Source organism: Palaemon carinicauda, chromosome 17 (genome assembly GCF_036898095.1).
Source record: "Palaemon carinicauda isolate YSFRI2023 chromosome 17, ASM3689809v2, whole genome shotgun sequence".
NCBI classification, from domain to species: Eukaryota; Metazoa; Arthropoda; class Malacostraca; order Decapoda; family Palaemonidae; genus Palaemon; species Palaemon carinicauda.
The window spans coordinates 67,137,518-67,161,058 of NC_090741.1; the positions used below are offsets into that span (position 1 = coordinate 67,137,518).

Below are 23,541 nucleotides of genomic sequence, written 5' to 3' on the forward strand. Positions count from 1 at the left end.
ATACGGATAAAATTTCAGGATACGAAAACCTTACGAGATCCCAACTCTTCGCCGAGAGTAATTTTAAAAAGCGCGCGCCGCCTGACTTTGAACTTGGGTAGACTCACTTACAGCCTCCCGCTCACCCATTGGTTATCTCTCTACTCAGACGCTAGCTGACGCCATAAGATCCTGCTTTCCTATTGGTCGGAAACTATCCCAGCTTGCCTACGCACTGGCGTTCATCTCTCTCTCTCTCTTTTCGTTCCGACCGCGGTATCGTTAACAGACATTGTGTGCTTTCGCTTGTTTGACTTAGTGTTAATATACAGTACATTCGTACGCCACGTGTTATCGTTAATAAACATTCGTTACTGTGCACTGTACTGTATTAGTGTTTACTATACATAGACTGTATATAACGTTACGTAGTGTATTATATTACGTTTGCCTAACGCATTTTAGAAATGTGTTGAAAAGTAGGCAGAAACAAGCTTCAATGGATAGTTTCTTATTAAAGAGGCCAGCGGTATTAGTAGGCCAAGACGAAGGTGAAAGTGAAGAAAAGAAACAGAACAGAGGAAGGGATGAAGAATTAGAAGGTGAAAGTAAAGAAAAGAAACAGAAAAAAGAAAGTGATGAAGAAGTAGAAGAGATTTAGAAAATAAGAAAAACGTAAAGTTATAAAAAAGCAAAAAAAAAAAAAAATCAATTTTAAGTTTTATGTTACCGTTAAGTGTTAAAGTAATTTTTTCTTTCATTTTATAGTTTTCCATACGTAATGTTAAGTGTTAATTATTTCTTCCATTTTTTTATTTCGTAAAGTTTAAGTGTTAATGTGTTAAGTGTGTAAATTACTGTAGTAGTCTGTCACTTGTTACGTAGTGTATTATATTACGTTTGCCTAACGCATTTTAGAAACGTGTTGAAAAGTAGGCAGAAACAAGCTTCAATGGATAGTTTCTTATTAAAGAGGCCAGCGGTATTAGTAGGCCAAGACGAAGGTGAAAGTGAAGAAAAGAAACAGAAAAGAGGAAGGGATGAAGAATTAGAAGGTGAAAGTAAAGAAAAGAAACAGAAAAAAGAAAGTGATGAAGAAGTAGAAGAGATTTAGAAAATAAGAAAAACGTAAAGTTATGAAAAAGCAACAAAAAAAAAAAAAAATTCAATTTTAAGTTTTATGTTACCGTTAAGTGTTAAAGTAATTTTTTCTTTCATTTTATAGTTTTCCATACGTAATGTTAAGTGTTAATTATTTCTTCCATTTTTTTATTTCGTAAAGTTTAAGTGTTAATGTGTTAAGTGTGTAAATTACTGTACGTAGTCTGTCACTTGTTACGTTTTCTGCCTTATGCCATCCTCCTCTGCCGCGACTTCGCTATCGGACATCGTCTCAATCAAAAGGTAAGTTTCAACTTTTTTGTTACACTAATTAACTGTAACCTTTTTTTCAGAGTGTACTGGTATCAATCATTAATTTAGGTGTACGTACAGGTAACAATACACCTTCACTGATCTAAATGCTTTACGTACATACAGTACCGTAACTTTTATACAGTAATAAAGAAAACGGACCGTTTTCTTTGGGCTTGGGGGGGATAACTTGGCTATAACTACATTATTGAATAATCTCATAGTGGTTTCTGGAATGGATTAGGTTGTTTTTAACGGTTGTGTTAATTATTGAATGATAGAAATGGCTGCATTGCATGTTTATTACTACAGTTTAGCGTGTTTATGAAAGAAAGGGTGACTTTTTATAAGGCTTGGAACGGATTAGGCTATTTACATGTAAAACGCGACTCAGGATACGAAAATATCAGGATACGAAACAGCATCCTGAACGGATTAATTTCGTATCCTGAGGCATCACTGTACTTGTATTCTCTCTCTCTCTCTCTCTCTCTCTCTCTCTCTCTCTCTCTCTCTCTCTCTCTCTCTCTCTCTCCAATTGTTATAAACTCCCATTTATACAAATACTATAATAACAATGTTCAACTCTCTCTCTCTCTCTCTCCTCTCTCTCTCTCTCCTCTCTCTCTCTCTCTCCTCTCCTCTCTCTCTCTCTCTCTCTCTCTCATGTTTCGAAATCTCGTACCTCTGGCAGAAATGAAAGGCATTGGTAGAGGGTAGGTGAATGAAAAACTACCTGCTACGAAAAAATCACAAAGTTTCCAAAGACATATAGAAATTATAATGCATGTGTTTATTTACTTGAAGTTTGTATGTTGATTGTGCTTTCACAACGTCCTCTGGAATTTTATAGCAATGCCAATGTTACATAAGGTGATAGAAAGAACAAAAAGTAAGTGGAGAACAAGAAAAAAGAACCAAGAAAGAGGGAAACATGGATAAGAGTACAATGCTGAAACCTGCTAACTAAAACACTGGCAACAATTAGAGATCACTGGCAACTCATAACATAGGAATAGTAAACTGAGGGTTCAAATACCTCCTTTAGGGTGCATTTATGTAGGAATGAACAATAAAAGTTATCATAATAATACTATCTTGATTTCTTTTAGAAAAGAAGCGAAAGCTTGCTGCAAATCTTTGGGAGCTCATAACTCAAAAACATACTTATTCCCACTTAGGTACATTTTTCTCACTTATTTGTTGTTCGATATTAGAGAAAAAGATATCGTTGAAAAGAAGAATAAAAATTCCACAATTCTGTCAGACAAAATTTTGATTTTCGTTTTACATTTTTTTTCACGATTATTTTCCGTCTAGACGAGGAAAAAAAATAAAAATTCATTAAAAAAAAACAGAAAGGAAAATCAAAATTCTGTCTGACAGAATTGTTCGGTTGTTAGAGTAGTTTTTGTGGTATAAGTTTCAATACAATTGGTATTATAGTATTGGGGAAAAATGTACCTAAATATTTTTTTAAAATCATGATTTTTGCTCATAAATCCAAAAGTTTTTGATCAAATGACTTGAAATTTTTATATGATGAAGGTATTATATGTGTCTAAAACATATATAGAAATTGTGTAATTTGGATCATTAGGAAAAAAAATGGCGGACATGGCGGACAGTCCCCTTAACTTTGGATGACTTAAAATTTTAGGTGTGATTCTCGACAGCAAATTTACTTTTGAGAAACACATTAGGTCTGTGTCTTCGTCAATTGCACAAAAAATTGCCTTATTGAGAAAGTCTTTCATGATTTTTGGTGATCATTCTATTCTGAAGTAGTGTTTTAATTCTTTCATTTTTCAATATTAAACTTAGCCGGTGATCATATAAGCTGCAACTCTGTTGCTCGACAGAAAAACCTACGGTCAAAATACGCCAGCGATCGCTATGTAGGTGGGGGGTGTACATCAACAGCGCCATCTGTCGAGCAGGTACTTAGTACTCCAAGTAAACAAAGAACCAATTTTCTCTCTGTCGGGCTACCGGCAAGACCTACTAATACGCTGTTACTAACTGGATTTGTTTTCACAACTATTTGGTGAAGTACACTATTCTAGTTTTGAGCTTTCGCTATGCAGGTGTTTTATCTTCATCTCAAAACTTGAACTCGTTTTGGATAGATTTAATTATGGTGACAAAGAGAGTATGGACTCTCTTTCACTTTTAAATGGCCGACCCTTCCCTTAGACGGAAGTGTGTTTAGGTTTTTAGTAATTTTGCTTAACACGTTATAGATCTATATATTTTATATCTCTCCGCCTTTATTAGGCCTCTTCGATTAACTTTCCATTTATTATAAACATATAAAAATAAATTTTTATGTTTTGTTTATATGCGACCTTTCCTGATAGTAGGCGGTCCTAACTTGGAACCGAAGTTAATCAACGTTGAGCCCGTTATATCGTATTTAGCCTTTAAAGAATTTAAAACTTTTTAAATTTAATGTTTTATGAAAGAATTTCTTTGATAGTCTTCGTACTGTTTTCAAAGATGAACTAACGTTTAGTTTTTTAGACTACGCAGTTGTTGACGTTCAGGACGTTCAACATGCGCTCTATCGTTACGATAGAGAGTGGATCACGGTTTCACTTTGCAGTAAGAGTAAATCGATTCTGATGTTTCGTTCATTCTTTCTTAGCTTAAATGTTTTAAATTCTAAATTAAAGGAACTTTTTATTTGGAAAACCTTTCAGTTTTTTCCTTTAGTCAAATAACATGTTTTTTTGACGATATATAATTGGGCTCTTCTCTTAGGTGCGAAATCAAGAGTGAAAGAGAGAGAGAGATAGAGACGGAGGGAGAGAGAGGAGAGAAAACGTTCCGTTCAAGCGGGTAACGTTGTTCTCGTGTTACTCTCCTCCCTAGTCGCTGTACGGGGAAGAAGGTAAAACGTTTCTAGGGTTTTATTCTTGTCCCCAGGCTATGTGCGGTGAGAGATTGTAAACGTAGTTTACTTGAACTAGTGTTTAGTCTCTTTCCCAGCCACTGAATTTTTTATCTTTATATATGTTTTCTGTTTTTTGCTAGTATTAATGAGCTGCATTATACGACTGATTTTGCAATTACTACCTTTTAATGAAGGGTAGAATTGCGTGTTTCAGGTAGAAATCAGTAAAAGTTTCGATTTCAGTGAAATAAGTGCAAAACAGAAAATCGAAGTGATAAAGTGATATGCGCAAAGTGTTACAGTGTTGCGTCCGAGGGTTCGTCTGTTCGTGCCTGTCGTTCACCTAGTCCGGGACCTCTTGCAAGCTCCCAAGCCCAGGGGAGAAGTAATGTCGAACGACTTATGGGTTCGTCAGGCCTTGATCAACGAACAGACGTTTCCCTCCGTGGTTTCGGGCGTATCTACACAAGATCGCCCCACCCACACAAAGACGAGAGAGCCCATTTATTTCTCGTCTGCGGAAGAGGTTTCTCGTAAGAAACCATGGACCAAGGTCTCGCAGCTTATTAAGCGCAAGTCGGTCCCTTCCGCGCAAGTCCAACGGCCCAGTTGTAGCCACTGGGTCAGTTCGGACTCGCTGCAGTCTTCCGACGACTGCTCACCTCCTAAGAGAGGCAAAGCGGTACCGCATCAGGCAGTCACACCGTCTGTTGCCGCACCTGCTCCTGTAGACCCTAAGTGGTCTTTGCTGCAGACCATGCAGTCTCAGTTAACGTCATTGATGCGGGACTTTCATGCGGAGAAGGTTGACACTGCACCAACCTCTAGCCTACAACCAACACGGTTGTGCGTCCTGTGGACGCTGAGGCGACCTTCTGCCGCACTCCAGCTGAGAGAGTCCCGCCACCCATGCGTTCCAGTGTACCCTGCCAGCCGCATGTTGACGTTCAGTAACGCACGGAACCTTCCGTTGACGTTCGCGAGGTACAACAACAGTCTAAGTTGTTTTGTTTTGACGCGGTGCGTCAACCTCCGCATTCTAGAGTTGTTTTGACTGCTCAGTATAGACAGTCAAAGCAGTCTCGAGTGAACACTGTATGTCCTCACGCACCTGTTGTGGTTGACAGTTCAGTTGTTGACAGTTCACAGACTGTCAAGCAGTTACATGATGTTGCCTTCTGGTCTGCTACTAATGCACCAGTGCTGTATGTCCTCACGCACCTGTTGTGGTTGACAGTTCAGTTGTTGACAGTTCACAGACTGTCAAGCAGTTACATGACGTTGCCTTCTGGTCTGCTACTAATGCACCAGTGAGAGACTCACTGAGATAACCTAGCTTTTATCGGACAAGGTTCCTGTAGATGAGAAAGTGCTGTTCTCCCTCCTACTGATATTCCCTTGAGGACTCTGTCATTTGGAGAGGAGCCTTAAGCTGCTTAGCCTCCTATGGACTTTAATTAAATCATGATGATTTTTTAAGGATCTTCATCCGGATCTTGTAACTGCTGCTCCTCGTTCGCCTAAACGTCAGAACTTACACTAGGCCTAGCTACTTCGAAGCCGTTGTTTTTAAGCTAGTGCTCTCTCGCTCTCCTAGAGAGCGTTACGTTGGCAAGGGGACTGGTTTTTGCACCAGGAGGAGTTTTAGGGATACAGCCTTTGATTTCCCTTCTTTTAAACTGGCTTATAGAGCGAGAGTCTGATAGGACACGAGAGAAGTTCTCGGCTTGGAAGTCATTCCTCTGCCCAGATAGACTTCTCAATTCTGGTAGACTCGCCCTGGCGCCTAGCCAGGAGACGCTCCAAGTTGTTTACAGGTCAACTTCTCAACTTTTGTCGAGCCTTTGAAGTTTTGCTGTACTATTATGTCACACATAACAAGGCTTTCAGGGATGGTAAATGGTTCCGCCTCAGTCGCTAACCCCGTCTGTTGCCACACCTGCTCCCGTAGACCCTAAATGGGCTTTGCTGCAAGACATGCAGTCCAAGCTTGCGTCCTTGATAGAGGACTTAAATGCGGAGAAGAATCTTCTGGCCAACAACCTTCCAACCGGTTGGTTGTGCGCCCTGTTGACGCTGAGGTAACCTACTCGCGTCTGCCAGTTGAGGTGGTTCCTCCTTCTGGCCAACAACCTTCCAACCGGTCGGGTTGACGCTGTACTTCCTCGCGCACCCATGGTTGTTGACAGTTCACAGACTGTGCAGCAGTGCCATGATATTGCGTCCGGCTCCGTCACGCATCCACCAGTGCGACCGGATTCAGCGAGTCAGACGTTGCCCACTCCGTTGCCGTTTCCTCATCAGTTTCGAATGAGGAACCCTCTGATGAGGACGTTGCTGAACAAGACGATCAGCCCCCAGCCCTGCTATCCATCCAGAAGATGCTGAAGAAGGAACGCTGCCCAGTCAGGCTGTGGATGAGTCTGGTAGGGACACTGTCATCCGTGGATCAATTTGTGTCACTAGGAAGACTACACCTCCGTCCTCTTCTATACCATCTAGCTTTTCACTGGAAAAAGGACAAGACGCTAGAAGCGGTCTCGATCCAGGTTTCCGGAAAGATAAAGTCTTGTCTGACTTGGTGAAAGGACTATATCAACCTTAGAGAGGGTCTTCCCCTGACTGTTCAGACTCCCAACCACGTTCTCTTCTCGGACGCATCGGACGTAGGCTGGGGTGCGACATTAGACGGTAGGGAATGCTCGGGATTATGGAACTCGAGTCGAAAGACAATGCATTTCAACTGCAAGGAGCTACTGGCAGTACGTCTGACCTGGAAAAGCTTCAGGTCTCTCCTTCAAGGCAAAGTGGTGGAGGTGAACTCGGACAACACCACGGCTTTGGCGTACATCTCCAAGCAAGGAGGGACCTACTCTCTGACATTGTACGAGATCGCAAGGGACCTCCTCACCTGGTCAAAAGGTCTAGACATATCACTAGTAACGAGGTTCATCCAAGGCAACTTGAATGTCATGGCAGATTGTCTCATTCGGAAGGGACAAATAATTCCAACAGAATGGACCCTCCACAAGGATGTATGCAAGAGACTTTGGGCCACCTGGGGCCAGCCAACCATAGATCTCTTCGCAACCTCGATGACCAAGAGGCTCCCAATATTTTGCTCACCAATCCCTGACCCAGCAGCAGTTCTTATAGATGCCTTTCTACTAGATTGGTCACATCTAGATCTATATGCATTCCCTCCGTTCAAGATTGTCAACAAGGTACTGCAGAAGTTTGCCTCTCACGAAGGGACAAGGTTGACGCTAGTTGCTTCCCTCTGGCCCGCGAGAGAATGGCTTACCGAGGTACTTCGATGGCTAGTAGACGTTCCCAGAACACTTCTCCTAAGGGTGGACCTTCTACGTCAGCCACGCGTAAAGAAGGTACACCAAGGCCTCCACGCTCTTCGTCTGACTGCCTTCAGACTATCGAAAGACTCTCGAGAGCTAGAGGCTTTTCGAAGGAGGCAGCCAGAGCGATTGCTAGAGCAAGGAGAACATCCACCCTTAGAGTCTACCAATCAAAGTGGGAAATCTTCCGAAACTGGTGCAAGTCAGTATCCGTATCCTCGACCAGTACCTCTGTAACTCAAATAGCTGACTTTCTCTTGTATCTGAGGAAAGAACGATCTCTTTTAGCTCCCACTATCAAGGGTTACAGAAGCATGTTGGCATCAGTCTTCCGTCACAGAGGCTTAGATCTTTCCAACAATAAAGATCTACAGGACCTCCTTAAGTCTTTTGAGACCACGAAGGAGCGTCGTTTGGTTACACCTGGTTGGAATTTAGACGTGGTACTAAGATTCCTTATGTCAGACAGGTTCGAACCGCTACAATCAGCCTCCCTGAAAGATCTCACCTTAAAGACTCTTTTCCTGATATGCTTAGCCACAGCTAAAAGAGTCAGTGAGATTCATGCCTTCAGCAAGAACATCGGATTCTCATCCGAAACGGCTACATGTTCTACAACTTGGTTTTCTAGCCAAACACGAGCTGCCTTCTCGGCCTTGACCAATATCGTTCGATATTCCAAACTTATCGTATGGTTGGAAATGAACTAGAAAGAGTCTTATGTCCTGTAAGAGCTCTTAAGTTCTATTTAAAAACCTTTACGAGGCCCGTCTGAAGCTTTATGGTGTTCAGTCCAGAATCCATCTTTGCCTATGTCAAAGAATGCTTTATCCTATTTTATCAGACTGTTAATACGAGAAGCTCATTCCCATCTGAATGAGGAAGACCAAGCTTTGCTGAAGGTAAGGACACACGAAGTTAGAGCTGTCGCAACTTCCGTGGCCTTTAAACAAAATAGATCTCTGCAAAGTATAATGGACGCAACCTATTGGAAAAGCAAATCAGTGTTCGCGTCTTTTTATCTTAAGAATGTCCAGTCTCTTTACGAAAACTGCTACACTCTGGGACCATTCGTAGCAACGAGTGCAGTAGTGGGTGAGGGCTCAACCACTACAATTCCCTAATTCCATAACCTTTTTAATCTTTCTCTTGAAATGTTTTATTATTGTTTTTGGGTTGTCCGGAAGGCTAAGAAGCCTTTCGCATCCTACTTGATTTGGCGGGTGGTCAAAGTCATTTCTTGAGAAGCGCCTAGATTAGAGGTTTTGATGAGGTCCTGTTGTATGGGTTGCAACCCTTGATACTTAAGATCCTAGGGGTCGCTCAGCATCCTAAGAGGATCGCGAGGCTCCGTAAGGAAGACATACTTAAAAAGGCAGAGTAATTGTTCAAGTCGACTTCCTTACCAGGTACTTATTTATTTTATGTTTGTTATTTTGAATAACTGCTAAAATGAAATACGGAATACTTAGCTCATAATAATGTAAACATGTAATGCTGGTCTCTACCCACCCCCCTGGGTGTGAATCAGCTTATATGATCACCGGCTAAGTTTAATATTGAAAAATGTTATTTTTATTAATAAAATAAATTTTTGAATATACTTACCCGGTGATCATATATTAAAGGACCCTCCCTTCCTCCCCAATAGAGACCCAGTGGACCGAGGAGAAAATTGGTTCTTTGTTTACTTGGAGTACTAAGTACCTGCTCGACAGATGGCGCTGTTGATGTACACCCCCACCTGCATAGCGATCGCTGGCGTATTTTGACCGTAGGTTTTTCTGTCGAGCAACAGAGTTGCAGCTTATATGATCACCGGGTAAGTATATTCAAAAATTTATTTTATTAATAAAAATAACATTTTACTATATTTCGAGTATTGTTCTCCTGTCTGATCTTCAGCTGCTGATTCTCATCTTAATTTGTTGGACAGGAACTTATGATCTATAAATTTCTTATTTCTGATTAAGATATTAATCTCTGGCACCGTCGTTCAATTAGTTCATTATGCATGTTGCATAAGATTTTTCATAATTCTGACCATCCTTTACATTCTGATCTTCCCGGAGAGTTCCATCCTGTTCGTAATACTAGGCAGGCAGTTAATTCTAATAGTCAAACCTTCTCCATCATGAGGCTCAATACCACACAGTACTATAGAAGTTTTATTCCAGCTGTGACCAAGTTGTGGAATGATCTTCCTAATTGCATAGTTGATTCAGTAGAACTTCAAAAGTTCAATCTCGCAGCAAATGTTTTATGTTGAACAGGCTTACATGAGTCCTTTTATAGTTTATATATCAAATAACTGTTTTAATGTTTTTAAAATATTTTATTTTAATTTTCATTATTTCCTATGTCGTTTCTTTATTTTCTTATTTCCTTTCCTCACTGGGCTATTTTTCCCTGTTGGAGCCCTTGGGCTTATAGCAGCATTTTGCTTTTCCAACCAGGGTTGTAGCTTAGCTAGTAATAATAATAATAATAATAATAATAATAATTTGTGTTTGTCAACTCAGTTCCGCCTAGGAAGTGTGTTATTTAGTTTGTTCCTTTTGGAAGTAAGATTCATGGAAATTGAAAATTATTTTAACTAGAATATTATTACATCATTTCCCTACTTCCCTCTGAATAGGGCTAGTAACTCACTCCTAGCCCCTTTTGAGGTGCCCTTACCTTCTGTGTTTGAGTCCACTTAAATCTGAAGAGTTCTTTATATTCTTTCCCATGTTAGTCCTTAGATACTGCTCCCGTGGCTAATTGCCTTTTCCCAGTGTCTGGGAAGGGGTTTTGGCAGCTGATTTGAAGCAGGATGTGTACGTAGGTGTGTGTGAGGAACTTTTCTTTATTGTAGTATGTAAAATTTGTCAAGTTGGCTCTTATTATTATTATTATTATTATTATTATTATTATTATTATTATTATTATTATTATTATTATTATTATTTTCTAAGTTACAACCTTAGTTGGAAAAGGAGGATGGTATAAGCCCAAGGCCCCAACAAGGAAAATAGCCCAGTGTGGAAAGGAAACAAGGAAAAATAAAATATTTTAAGAATAGTAATAACATTAAAATAAATATTTCCTATATAAACCATAAAAACTTGAATAAAATAAGAGGAAGAGACATTAGATAGAATAGTCTACCCGAGTGTACCCTCAAGCAAGAGAACTCTATTCCAATACAGTGGAAGACCATGGGATAGAGGCTATGGCACCACCCAAGACTAGAGAACAATGGTTTAATTTTCGAGTGTTTTTCTCTTAGAAGAGCTGCTTACCATAGCTTAGGAGTCTCTTCTACGTAATACAGTAGTTTATCTATTGAGAGGTGAGTATAGAAACAATAGACTTTAGTTTGAAAATCATGTTTTTCTTTAGATTCCAAATATTTAAGTGTTTTTATCTTGCAGCTTCTTTGAGTTCTTATGGATTTCGTGGAGAAGCTCTTTCGTCCCTTTGTGCTGTTGCTTCTGTGAGTGTTACCACAAAGAGAAAAGAAGACCCAATAGGTCACTTGTTTACCTTCAATCACAAAGGGGAAGTAACTTCTAAAAGACCAGCGCCTACCCCAAATGGTAAGTATTGCACTTTGGTTTTGTGTATACAGTAAATAGCTTTGGCTTATTTTTCTCTTACAAATATCATTTATTCTAGCTCTTTACTATGGAGATACATTTTGGCGACAGCTGAAATTAGCCGCAAAATTTTAAGTGAGGTGTTAGTGGGTGGTAGCTGAAGGTAGATCCAGCACCCTGCTAACACACGCAGTAGCCAACACAAGCCACTTTGTATTGCGGCACAGAAGAGAACAGACGTGTCTGATCTCCTCTGTATTTACTCTGCTTTTTTCTAATTAAAAAACCAACTGGCCTAAAATTTTGAACTTTTCCTTTTTCTGACTTGATAGAGTGCGTATTCTGATAGAATGCGGATTTGTCCAGGTAGGGAAAGGCTCCGATGCGGCACCTTCATACCCTCCTTGGAGACGGACCCTCATACTCTTTCCTGCATGCATAGGGCACACATGTGTGCAGGAATCTCCATGAAGAGACTGGGGAGCTGTAGACAGGACAAAGCACAGCACCTTGAATTGGAAGTTTGTCTTGAAAGGGAAACCTTAGGTACTTCCTCTAAGCAGGATAGATGGGGACCTGAAAGTAAGCATCTTTTAGGTCTATGGTCAGAAGGTGGTCGTTCTTCCTGATGGCCTGGAGAACGGAGAATGGAGTCGCCATCTTGTACCTTGTCTGCAAAATAGAGGTTCAAGAGTGAGAGGTCTTTGACAGGTCTCCAACCTTCCGTCAGCTTTTCTATCAGGAATAGATTGCTAAGGAAGCCTGGAGAGGTATCAAAGATTTCCTCTACTGCTTCTTTGCTTAGCAAATTGGAGACTTCCCCTGCTAGGTGTAGGTCTTTTGATGATCCTTCCATATAATATGTTTGGATCTGATTCCTGGTTAAAGGAGGTGGACAGTCTACAAACGAGATCCGGTAACCTGAACAGAGGATTTCTACCGTCCAAGGGCAGGCCCCTAAGTCCTACCACCTTTGCCAAATGTGTTGTAGGCATCCCCCCACTAGTGGTAAGCTGGGCGACGACCCCTCCCAAATGTGAACCTCTGCCACTGCGTCCTCTTCGACAGGAGGGGTGGCCTCTCCGACAAAAGTTGTGTCTAGGATTCTGCCTCCCAGGCTGTTGTCCATCTGTGGGGGGGAGAAGGCGTCTCTGTTGGGGGGTTGGCCTAAAAGGCGAGTTCTTCGCCATTTTCTGAGGACTGGGCATCTTAGGTGCCGCTGATCTGCTGACTACTGGGCTCTGTCCCAGTCTCTCTAATATCTCATTAGCTCTAGCTATATCTGAGAAATGAAAGATAGAAGGAGAATTGATAAGATCCGACTTCCTAAGAACTGTAACGTCTTCAGGGGATAGCTGTCTGGAGCATGTAGCTAGGACAGTGTCGCACCTCTTCAGAACACAATTTCCCCTTTGGAAAATGTTCTGGTGGAGGAGGAACTAGGGCTTTAATGCCTGATCTTGAGAGTGCCTTAAACTGGTCTTGTACGGTCTCATCCATGAGGTCCCTCAAAACGGCAAAGCAAATATGTGCCCCAGACCAGTGGTCTATCCAAGAGCAGGTCTGAATGGCTGCCAAGGCAGCTATCTCCATTTTTGCCAGTTCAGCACCTGAAATCGTAGCTGGTAAGTTCGATAGTCTTTCCGCGGGAACTGAAGGTACCATATTGGCCACATCTGTATCAATGAGAAGAAGGGTTCAAAAAAGTCCAGAGTAAACATAAAAGTGTCTCTAGCATGGCAGAGGTAGTGGTGAAAATTTTGTCGATTTCCTTGCTTTTAACGAGTTTTCAGTAGCAGCAACTTGTGAGTTCAAGAACTCTTAAGTGTGTCCTTCGTCTTGTTGGAAAAGGCCGTGTCAAACCTAAGTTAGGGGCTCTCAGACTGCAGGAAAGTATCGTTGACACCACACCATCTATTAGCGGTGCCCCCTGTGGCCGCGGGGGCATAAAAACAATTAGAATAGCGCCAACGTTATCCCTGCGTGTCGTAAGAGGCGACTAAAAGGGACGGGACGAGGGGGCTGGGAACCCCCTCTCCTGTATAAAAATCCTGTGAGACATCAAAGAGATGGAGCTGGGGGGAGAGTGACTGCTCCCCGCACTCTAGTTTTGGGGTGTTTGAATGTGCGTGGATGTAGTACGATAGAGAGTAAAAGATGTGAGATTGGAAGTATGTTTAGAAGTAGAAGGATGGATGTATTGGCCTTGTGTGAGACAAAGATGACAGGAAAGGGTGAAGTGATGTTTGGTGAAATGTCTGGTAGAGTGTCTGGGATTGAAAGGGGAAGAGCGAGAGAGGGTGTGGCTTTATTGCTGAGTGAATGGATGACAGGTAAAGTAGTGGAATGGAAGGAGATATCATCTAGGTTAATGTGGGTAAGGGTTAGGTTGGGTAGGGAATGTTGGGCGTTTGTCAGTGCGTATGGGCCAGGTAGTGAGAAAAGTGAAGAAGAGCGGAATGAGTTCTGGAATGAATTAACTAGGTGTGTAGAAGGATTGGGTAGAGGGAATTATGTAGTTGTCATGGGTGACTTAAATGCTAGAGTGGGCGCTGGAGAGGTAGAAGGTGTCATTGGGAAGTATGGCGTACCAGGTGAAAATGAGAGTGGTGAGAGACTGGTAGATATGTGTGTTGAACAAGAGATGGTAATAAGTGCTAGCTTTTTTAAAAAGAAAGATAAAAATAAGTATACATGGGTAAGAGTGGCAAATGGAAGAGTAGTAGAAAGGGCATTAATGGATTATGTGTTGATAACTAAAAGAATGTTTGGAAGATTGAAAGACATGTACGTGTTTAGGGGTATGGCTAACGGTATGTCTGATCATTTTTTGGTGGAAGAAAAATTAGTTGTAGCAAAAGAGTGGGGGAATAGATTAGGTGGATGTAAAAGGGAGCTAGTGAGGGTTGAAGAGCTAATAAAACCGGGGGTAAAAAGTAAATATCAGGAAAGGTTGAAAATGGCATATGACGAGGTGAGAGTAAGAGAAACTGGTAATTTAGAGGAGGAGTGAAAGTTAGCAAAAGAAAATTTTGTTGGGATTGCAAGTGATGTATGTGGCAAGAAGGTTGTTGGAGGCAGCATGAGGAAGGGCAGTGAATGGTGGAATGAAGGAGTGAAGGTAAAAGTGGAAGAGAAAAAGAGTGCTTTTGAAGAATGGCTGCAGAGTAATAGTATAGAGAAGTATGAAAAATATAGAGAGAAAAAGGTGGAAATAAAGCGCAAGGTACGTGAGGCAAAGAGGGCAGCTGACCTGAGGTGGGGTCAGGGACTGGGTCAGTCATATGAAGAGAATAAGAAGTTTTGGAAAGAAGTGAAGAGAGTAAGGAAGGCTGGCGCAAGAATTGAAGAGACAGTGAAAGATGGAAATGGAAGGTTGTTAAAAGGAGAGGAGGCAAGGAAAAGGTGGGCGGAATATTTTGAAAGTTTGCTGAATGTTGAGGATAATAGGGAGGCAGATATAATTGCTGTTGCAGGTGTTGAGGTGCCAGTGATGGGAGATGAGATTGAGGAAGTGAGGAGAGCACTAGATGAAACGAGAGTAGGAAAAGCATCTGGTATGGATGGTGTGAAAGCTGAGATGTTGAAGGAAGGGGGTGTGACTGTACTTGAATGGTTGGTGAGATTGTTTAATATGTGTTTTGTTTTGTCAATGGTATCAGTAGATTGGGTTTGTGCATGTATTGTACCACTATATAAGGGTAAGGGAGATGTGCATGAGTGTTGTAATTCAAGAGGTATTAGTTTTTTGAGTGTAGTTGGAAAAGTGTATGGTAGAGTAATGTTTAATAGGATTAAGGATAAAACAGAGAATGCAATCTTGGAAGTACAGGGTGGTTTTAGAAGAGGTAGGGGTTGTATGAATCAGATTTTTACAGTTAAGCAGATATGCGAGAAATATTTAGCAAAAGGTAAGGAGGTGTATGTTGCGTTTATGGATCTGGAGAAAGCATATGATAGAGTTGATAGGGAAGCAATGTGGATTGTGATGATGTTATATGGAGTTGGTGGGAGGTTGTTGCAAGCAGTGAAAAGTTTCTACAAAGGTAGTAAAGCATGTGTTAGAATAGGAAATGAAGTGAGCGATTGGTTTCCGGTGAGAGTGGCACTGAGACAGGGATGTGTGATGTCGCTGTGGTTGTTTAACTTGTAAGTTGATGGAGTGGTGAGAGAGGTGAATGCTCGAGTGCTTGAAAGAGGGTTAAAACTGGTAGGCGAGAATAATCATGAATGGGAGGTAAATCAGTTGTTGTTTGCGGATGATACTGTACTGGTAGCAGACACAGAAGAGAAGCTTGACTGACTAGTGACAGAATTTGGAAGGGTGTGTGAGAGAAGGAAGTTGAGAGTTAATGTGGGTAAGAGTAAGGTTATGAGATGTACGAGAAGGGAAGGTGGTGCAAGGTTGAATGTCATGTTGAATGGAGAGTTACTTGAGGAGGTGGATCAGTTTAAGTACTTGGGATCTGTTGTTGCAGCAAATGGTGGAGTGGAAGCAGATGTACGTCAGAGAGTGAATGAAGGTTGCAAAGTGTTGGGGGCAGTTAAGGGAGTAGTAAAAATAGAGGGTTGGGCATGAATGTAAAGAGAGTTCTATATGAAAAAGAGATTGTACCAACTGTGATGTATGGATCGGAGTTGTGGGGAATGAAAGTGATGGAGAGACAAAAATTGAATATGTTTGAGGTGAAGTGTCTAAGGAGTATAGCTGGTGTATCTCGAGTAGATAGGGTTAGGAACGAAGTGGTGAGGGTGAGAACGGGTGTAAGAAATGAGTTAGCAGCTAGAGTGGATATGAATGTGTTGAGGTGGTTTGGCCATGTTGAGAGAATGAAAAATGGCTGTCTGCTAAAGAAGGTGATGAATGCAAAAGTTGATTGGAGAAGTAAAAGAGGAAGGCCAAGGTTTAGGTGGATGGATGGAGTGAAGAAAGCTCTGGGTGATAGGAGGATTGATGTGAGAGAGGCAAGAGAGCGTGCTAGAAATAGGAATGAATGGCGAGCGATTGTGACGCAGTTCCGGTAGGCCCTGCTGCTTCCTCCGGTGCCTTAGATGACCGCGAAGGTAGCAGCAGTAGGGGATTCAGCATTATGAAGCTTCATCTGTGGTGGATAATGTGGGAGGTTGGCTGTGGCACCCTAGCAGTACCAGCTCAACTCGGCTGAGTCCCTGGTTAGACTGAAGGAACGTAGAGAGTAGAGGTCCCCTTTTTTGTTTTGTTTCATTGTTGATTTCAGCTACCCCCCAAAATTGGGGGAAGTGCCTTTGGTATATGTATGTATGTATGTACTATGGGAAGCTTATCCAAACCTCTCAAGTGTTGGCTTATGCTAATGATCTTAATAAAATAGAGGCTTCCAAACTCATCACTCGTGCCTAAGAGGGGTTACATTAGCAGAGGTTGTACTCGCATGCACCAAGAGTTTTTCTGGGGAGTCATCAATAGTAATTATGTCCCGATGAGAGTTTTCTGTCTCAATAGAGCTCTTTACTCTTCCTCCGTCCTTCCTTTCCCTTGATTAATACTGAGAAGAGGAGGCGGAGAAGGAATGAGATTTTTCTAGTTCACTCAGAGCATTCATTTACATGTCGTGGTCAGGAAACAGAGTTGTTAAAGTCTTGTTTTACGAGGTGAGAGAGAGTTCTCAAAACTGTTCTTTCGAATGTCTACAGCGAACCGTTTTTCTTCATATGTACCCGTAAGGAATTTTCTGCAAAAGAATAGCGTTCCGAAGAATGCCTATCCTGATAAACCTGTTCGTCAGACCTAGTGTAAGAATAGGGTTTATCTGGATGAATTTCTAGCCTGAGATACAAGGTTCTTATTTAAGTAGGGTGATGTTCTATCTCATTAGTTCCTGGCCTTGAGCTTTAGGACTCTGGTGAACTTTGAATTTATGTGGATATGCTTTATTACCTCCTCTATCATTAAATGAACATATAATTACATTCTTAGCATCATGATGCGAAGGAAAGCTCTCACACAAAAAAGATGGTGGCGCTTTCAGTGACATCATGATGCTTAGGGGTGACAACTTGCCTGGACCTGTCGGCCTGCCTAGACTGCAGGGGAGTAACCCCACGTGCAGAGAAGGTTGCGGGTACAGTGACTTCATATGTCTGAATGCGCCAGAGTGTTCAAATTTATGAATCTGAACGTTCGGCTTGACAGTACACTTAGAAGCATTTTTTGGAATGGTAGGAACAGTTACACTCAACTTTCCAGCTTTAGTAAGCTTGGGAGGAGAAGCCTGCTTGGAGCATGAAGGTACTGCCAACTCTATTGGGGGGGGGAGACACAGCTGAAGCAGTCAAACCGCCCTTATAGTAAAGAAATGACAAGTCTTTCGACTCGTACTGAGCGCTCTTTAGAGGAGTTTTCTGCCGAGGGCCCCTAGGAGTATGAAACAAGCCTATCTCGATACGAGTTGGAGACTAGCAATCAGGATCTTGAAATAAGGCTGCCTAGGTACGAAAGGAAAGCACAGGCTTAAATCTAAGGTCCTTCCGGGAACGAGGAGATGCTTTCACTGTTCTAATCTGAGATGCTTCTGTAAGGGTGAACATCATATCTGCATACAGATCCACACTTGGCTGGCGCACTTGTGGGCAGTGAGATGGATCTAGACATAACAGGATAATCTGGAATGTAAGCATCAAGCATAGCTGGCTCAGGGAGTGTAGCTGCCTTTAGCCAAGGGATCCGCAATAAGAACAGGATCAATCACATACTGTACATTAACACCAGGAGATATCATGTTAAAAAAAATGGAGGCCATTGTCCTCCGTAACAAAAACCTAATATGGTTCCTGACACTCAGATTGGTGGGGAGATAACATTCATAGCTGGACTTACCTTACGTATCTTGCTTACCAAAGGAGGAGGAAGAGAGCGATCTTTCTTGGCTCGCTTCCGACAAGAATAATATATATCCCACAAAATTCTAATGGCGATTACACGGAACATCTTTTCCCTTGACACGACAGACATACTGGGCGAGGGTCTACTTCTCCCTGACTCATAAAGGTTCAACAGTGGCAACCATTACGGCCTGGTCAAGAATGAAATGAATTTGACATAGTCGAAAGTACACACTCTAACTCCTAAATAATGAATATGCAAGTGACAAGCAATGCCAAAGACACAAGACAAAAGTGATGCAACTATCTGATCGTACAAGTGAAAGCAGGAACATCCGAGTGCTTCCAGGGCCAGAAATGTTGTGAGGAAATGCTTAATACAGTTCAAGCGTAGGCCATCATGCACAGCAGTTGCCCAGTAACTCAGCATCACATAATCTATCGAATTTCTTTTGGATTGTCTGGCCATAGAAAACGAAACCAGAAGTAACCTCATTAAATGACTCAGAAGTTTGTATTGCGTAGGAATAAACTTGCGATTCTAGTCCAAATCAAACAGAAAGCACTTCTTAGAGTTTTTCAACCTTCAGCTGTTCTCTGCCTCTTACTGCCACCCACAACTTAGTCACCAAAACGTTTTACCAGTAATGCAAGTTGACACGACAAGATTTTTTTTTTCCTCATTTTGTTCCATATTCCTCAACTATCATTTCTACAAAATAATATCTTCATGTCTTATATATTTCATAGTATTGTTAATTGTTTTCATGAGTAAAAGTTTGCCTACTGTCATTATTTCCATTTATTGACATTCCATGCAGAATATCATCTTCTTACATGTGCTTTCTCTAATTCCAAGCCTGTGAAATACCCAAAATAGGAATTATCGAGTTCATAGTGACAATCAAACACAAAGTGGAATGACAGTTCAACAAACAAACTTTATTCTAATGAACTAAATTTATCTCTCTCTCTCTCTCTCTCTCTCTCTCTCTCTCTCTCTCTTGTATTTTGATTAATTCACCGTTAAAGCTTCATATTTCTTTAGACATTCTTAGAAATTCTTTGTCTCATTACTCAATGATTCAATAATGGGAATAATAAGATTTCTTAGTAATACATTGAGAGGAAATCATTCGGTTTGCCAGCAGGCCTTTCCCCCATACATATCATCACAGGACATGTGACATGAACTCGATAAAGAATGACTTGCGAAATATGTAAGGACCCATTTCCTTTTTTCAGACAAGAAATGAAAGAAAGTAATAACTTTCTAAGCAAAAGTATTTTATTTTATAATGTAAAAGAAAATATACTGTACTGTGTTTCTAAGAAAATATTTGTCCTTATTAATGTACTGTACTTCCTTCAGATAAATATCGGTCTATTATCAGAGATGAAATAAAACTACTGTAGTGTAAAATCAAGTTTACGCTAAGTAGCACTCGTAACAACCGATATAGATGCACAAAATACAGTAGGCCCCCGCCATACGACATTAATCCGTTCCGGAGTTGGTATTGTATGGTGAAAATGTCGTATGGCGGGCAATAGAATAGCTAATGGGTGCAAAACCCCAGGTAAAAACATTGAAAATTAGTACTTAACGAAATAGTATAGTAAGCACTGTACTACAGTATACTTTTATATCATATACATGTACTGTACAGTATATAATTAAATAACATTACAGGTATAAATAAAAATTATATACTGTACTGTACTGTAAAGGAAAAATTAAATTTTATTTACCTTTGGAGTGACGTGACTTGAGCTGGTTGTGGGTGGAGGCAGAGGGGGGAGGAGACGGTAGATATAAAAACATATCAATGCTAATTATGTTATGTACACTTAATGATAAATTTATTCTTACTTTTAAACACTTAAAATAAAAAATGCTTTTTTTTTATTATTTTTGTCTTTTGAAATTATTTTTGATTTTTTTCTTTTAGAACTTAAAAAATTACTTTTTTTTAGCTTTTTTTTTTTTTATAGAATCACTATTATCATCTTTGCTTTCTGACACTTGTCTTGTAGAAATATCTATCCAAAGAAGCCTGTTTCTGACGATTCCTCAACATATTTCTAAAATGACTCATACACTTGTCATTAACACTCTCCATAAGATGATCTGTGTAAAGTTTTTCTGGGTGTTTTTTTTTTTTATGAAACTCGTAAGGTTTTCATACCAACCGATAGTTTCCCTTATTTCTGCCGATGTTGTTTCTTCCGTCCCCCCCCCTGCATTGTACCAATTGTAGACTGGTTACGACCATACTTACTAGCGAGGGTAACGATGCGTATGCCTTCTTCGTATTTATTATTTCCAGCTTCGTTTCCATAGTAATCATCTTCTTACTTCTCCCTTTAACATCACTAGCAATCTTGGGACCCATGGCTAACAAATTAAAGTTAGAATTAAGCACTAAAATGCACAAAAAATACAATATCGCAAGCACTCACACGAGATCAAGTCTTTATGAAACGCACATGAGATTCTGAACTGAGCGCATGTATAACAAAGAGAGAGAGAGGCAGCATCTCTCCCAGGCATTGTGGGAGGGATTTCGGCCAATAGCGTATCGGTATCTTAGTGACGCTTTGATGCCGACCAATAGCAGACCAGCTTCTTAGTGACGTATGAGCGTGGTGGTAGGCTAGTGACTCGCACAGTCGTACGCGTAAAAACCGCCAAGTTTGAGTTTTGGAATTCGATGCCGTAAGGTGGGGAAAAATGTCGTAACGAGGGGACGAAAAAACATCGTATTCCACACCGTAACTTGAAAAAAACGTAAGCTGGGGACACTGACCCCGGGGGTCTATTACTATGTATCGTTGCTTGATATTTTGATAATAGGAATACTAAGATTAATCGTTAGACTATTGGAAAGAAATCGCTCTATTGCCTGCTTGCTTTCCGCTGGTAATATGACGTCACCAGACATATGATATGAATACCACCGATATTAAAACTTAATATATTTTTTACTGAAAATGGATACTGTATATTATCAATTGAAGAAAATACTAACTTTCAAAGATGAATCAGTTCATTTTTATACAAGAAAAAGATTATTTCTAAGGAAAATTTTTTCTTATTAGTGTACTATTTCCGACATACTTGTGACGTCATCTCAGTGAAAAAAGTGGTTGTGAAGTCGAACAGTCATAAGTCTCATAGGTCGTAAGTCGACGACTACTGTATATGCATGTAAAGTATATTGTTATGTCCCCAATACCTTTGAGAGGTGAGTTGGGTAACATCCAGGTAAGTAAGCATAGCTTCTTGATGAGTCATATTGCTTAGTTTTTACACCTTCCCACAATTGCTCAGGTCAATATCTCCCTTTGGGAGTTAGCAAGGTGATACCTCGTGCTCTTCCACAGCTCATACGAAACATAAAGAGGCACACCCCGGGTCTGGACCAGACAGTTTGTCATGAACTTCCACCCACCTAAGTGTTTGTCTCCTCAGTAAAGAACTGAAAGATTTGTATTTGGTGCAGGAACAAATGACCAATTTGGAAATAATTTGTATTTTTCCTAAACATGCAAACCTGAAGCTCTTTACACTTACTGACCTGCTGTCACCTACCCCAGAAGTCCTGCCTGCAATTACAAATATCTTGTGTTGGCTACTGCGTGTGTGAGCGGGATTGTGGATCTATCTCCCTCTAACCCCCCTACCCCACGCGCTAAACAGTGGAGGGGAGTAAGTAAACACCTCGCTAAAAGTTTGTATTGTTGGGAAAAATACAAACTATTTCCAAATTTGTCATATTCATTAAACAATCTTAATTTATCTTTCTCCAAATAAGTTAGATTAAAAGTTTATTCATTGACATTAGTTTTGGTTGGACGTATTTTTTTTATATCTTTTGTTAATGTTACTGATTATAGTGATTCTATATTTTATGGTTGCAGGATTATTGTAATTTATTTGTTTTCTACAGGAACTACTGTTGTAGTTACAAATCTTTTCAAGAATGTTCCTGTTCGCTATCAGTACTACACCAATAGTAAACATTGTAAAGATGAGCTAAAAAAAGTAGAGACTACTTTACTTGGCTTAGGAGCAGCATCACCTGCTGCACATATTTCCTTTTCTCATGATAGGTAAGGCAAGTTACATTTTCCTTTTAGAATACCATGGTACGTGTTCTGGAACAATCCTGCTGTCGATTGATTTATAGAATTTAACCCTGGATAGGTACGCTCCTCGGACACCCCTTTAAGGGTATACTCGGACGCGCGCGACCCCGACGCCAAAATAAATTCTTGAAAAATCAGTTTTTGCAGTAACCTCCTTTTTTCTTTTCCCAAAAAAAACTTCAATGAATGCTTAAAACAACTGTAAAGAGAAATACTACTCATCTGCAGAAAAACTATTTATTATAAATATTTTTAAAAATTAAGTAGAAAAAAAAAGACCTTACATAAAAATTCATAAAAAAAAAGTTTATAAATATATATACAAATCCTTTTAGGAATTGATTCTTGAATGTTTAGGACACATCTTGATGTATTTTGGATGAAGTCAGACCCATGGAGGTGAAGATCTGAAATGAGAAAAAAAGGGTAACTTTTTTTGGCCAAAAAAATTTGTCCAAATTTCATGAATTTTTTTGGGTACCCAAATGAAATAGGAAGTGGCTAATTTTTTTAGGGAATAAACATATGTTATCCTAAAATAGAAATATGTAAAAAAATCTTCATTATTTTGTAAATTACATTTATATCAGGGGCCATATCTAAAGGTAATTTTTTGAGTACTTAGAAATTTCGTAAAAAAATACATGTATTTAATATATAATATGATATTTATGCAGGTAAAAATATACCAAAATATCACAAATTCTATAGGGAACAAGAATATATATAGATAGGGCAACTTACGCTTCGGATATGTCCACAAAATGGCCGCCAACCACACTGACTCAGACTCCCTAATCTGCCACCTGAAATGTAGGAAGGGTATGTCAATTTCAAGGTGTTATTTACTAATCTAATTATTCTTGGATATGCATAAAAATTGTATGGTGGGTTGCTGGATAATTGTCGATTATTTTACGACAATAAAATTAAAATTCTGACCCAAAAAAAAAATTTTTGAAGGGAAATAAAATCGAAAAAAAAAAAATGTAAAACAATATAATATTTTAGCTAAAAAAATTTGATGATATTCAATCAAAAAAGAAGTAAACAAAATTTTCCGACAAATAAACATCTAGAGGAATCATTACTCTGTTATAGTTCCTTAGTACGTAGTAATTTTGAAAGAAATGGGAAAAAACGAAAAAGTGGCAATCGCAGGAAAATCGAACACATACCTATATATACGCCATATCTGGCTAAAAATAAAGATAGGCATGGGTAACCAGATCATCTAGAAACACTTTCCAACACTATAAAAATACAAGTTTTGCGACACTACTTGCCAATTCCTTACGGTAACATG

General features: G+C 40.1%; 1 protein-coding gene across 1 annotated transcript in view; it reads left to right on the plus strand.

Annotated features, from left to right (window-relative positions):
- Positions 1-23,541, plus strand: part of LOC137656407 (PMS1 protein homolog 1-like) — a 72,143-nt gene that overhangs the window by 7,214 nt on the left and 41,388 nt on the right. The window contains exons 2-3 of the mRNA XM_068390584.1: positions 11,058-11,222; positions 22,037-22,199. Of these exons, the coding sequence (XP_068246685.1) occupies positions 11,058-11,222; positions 22,037-22,199 (328 nt within the window). The remainder of the gene's footprint in view (positions 1-11,057; positions 11,223-22,036; positions 22,200-23,541) is intronic.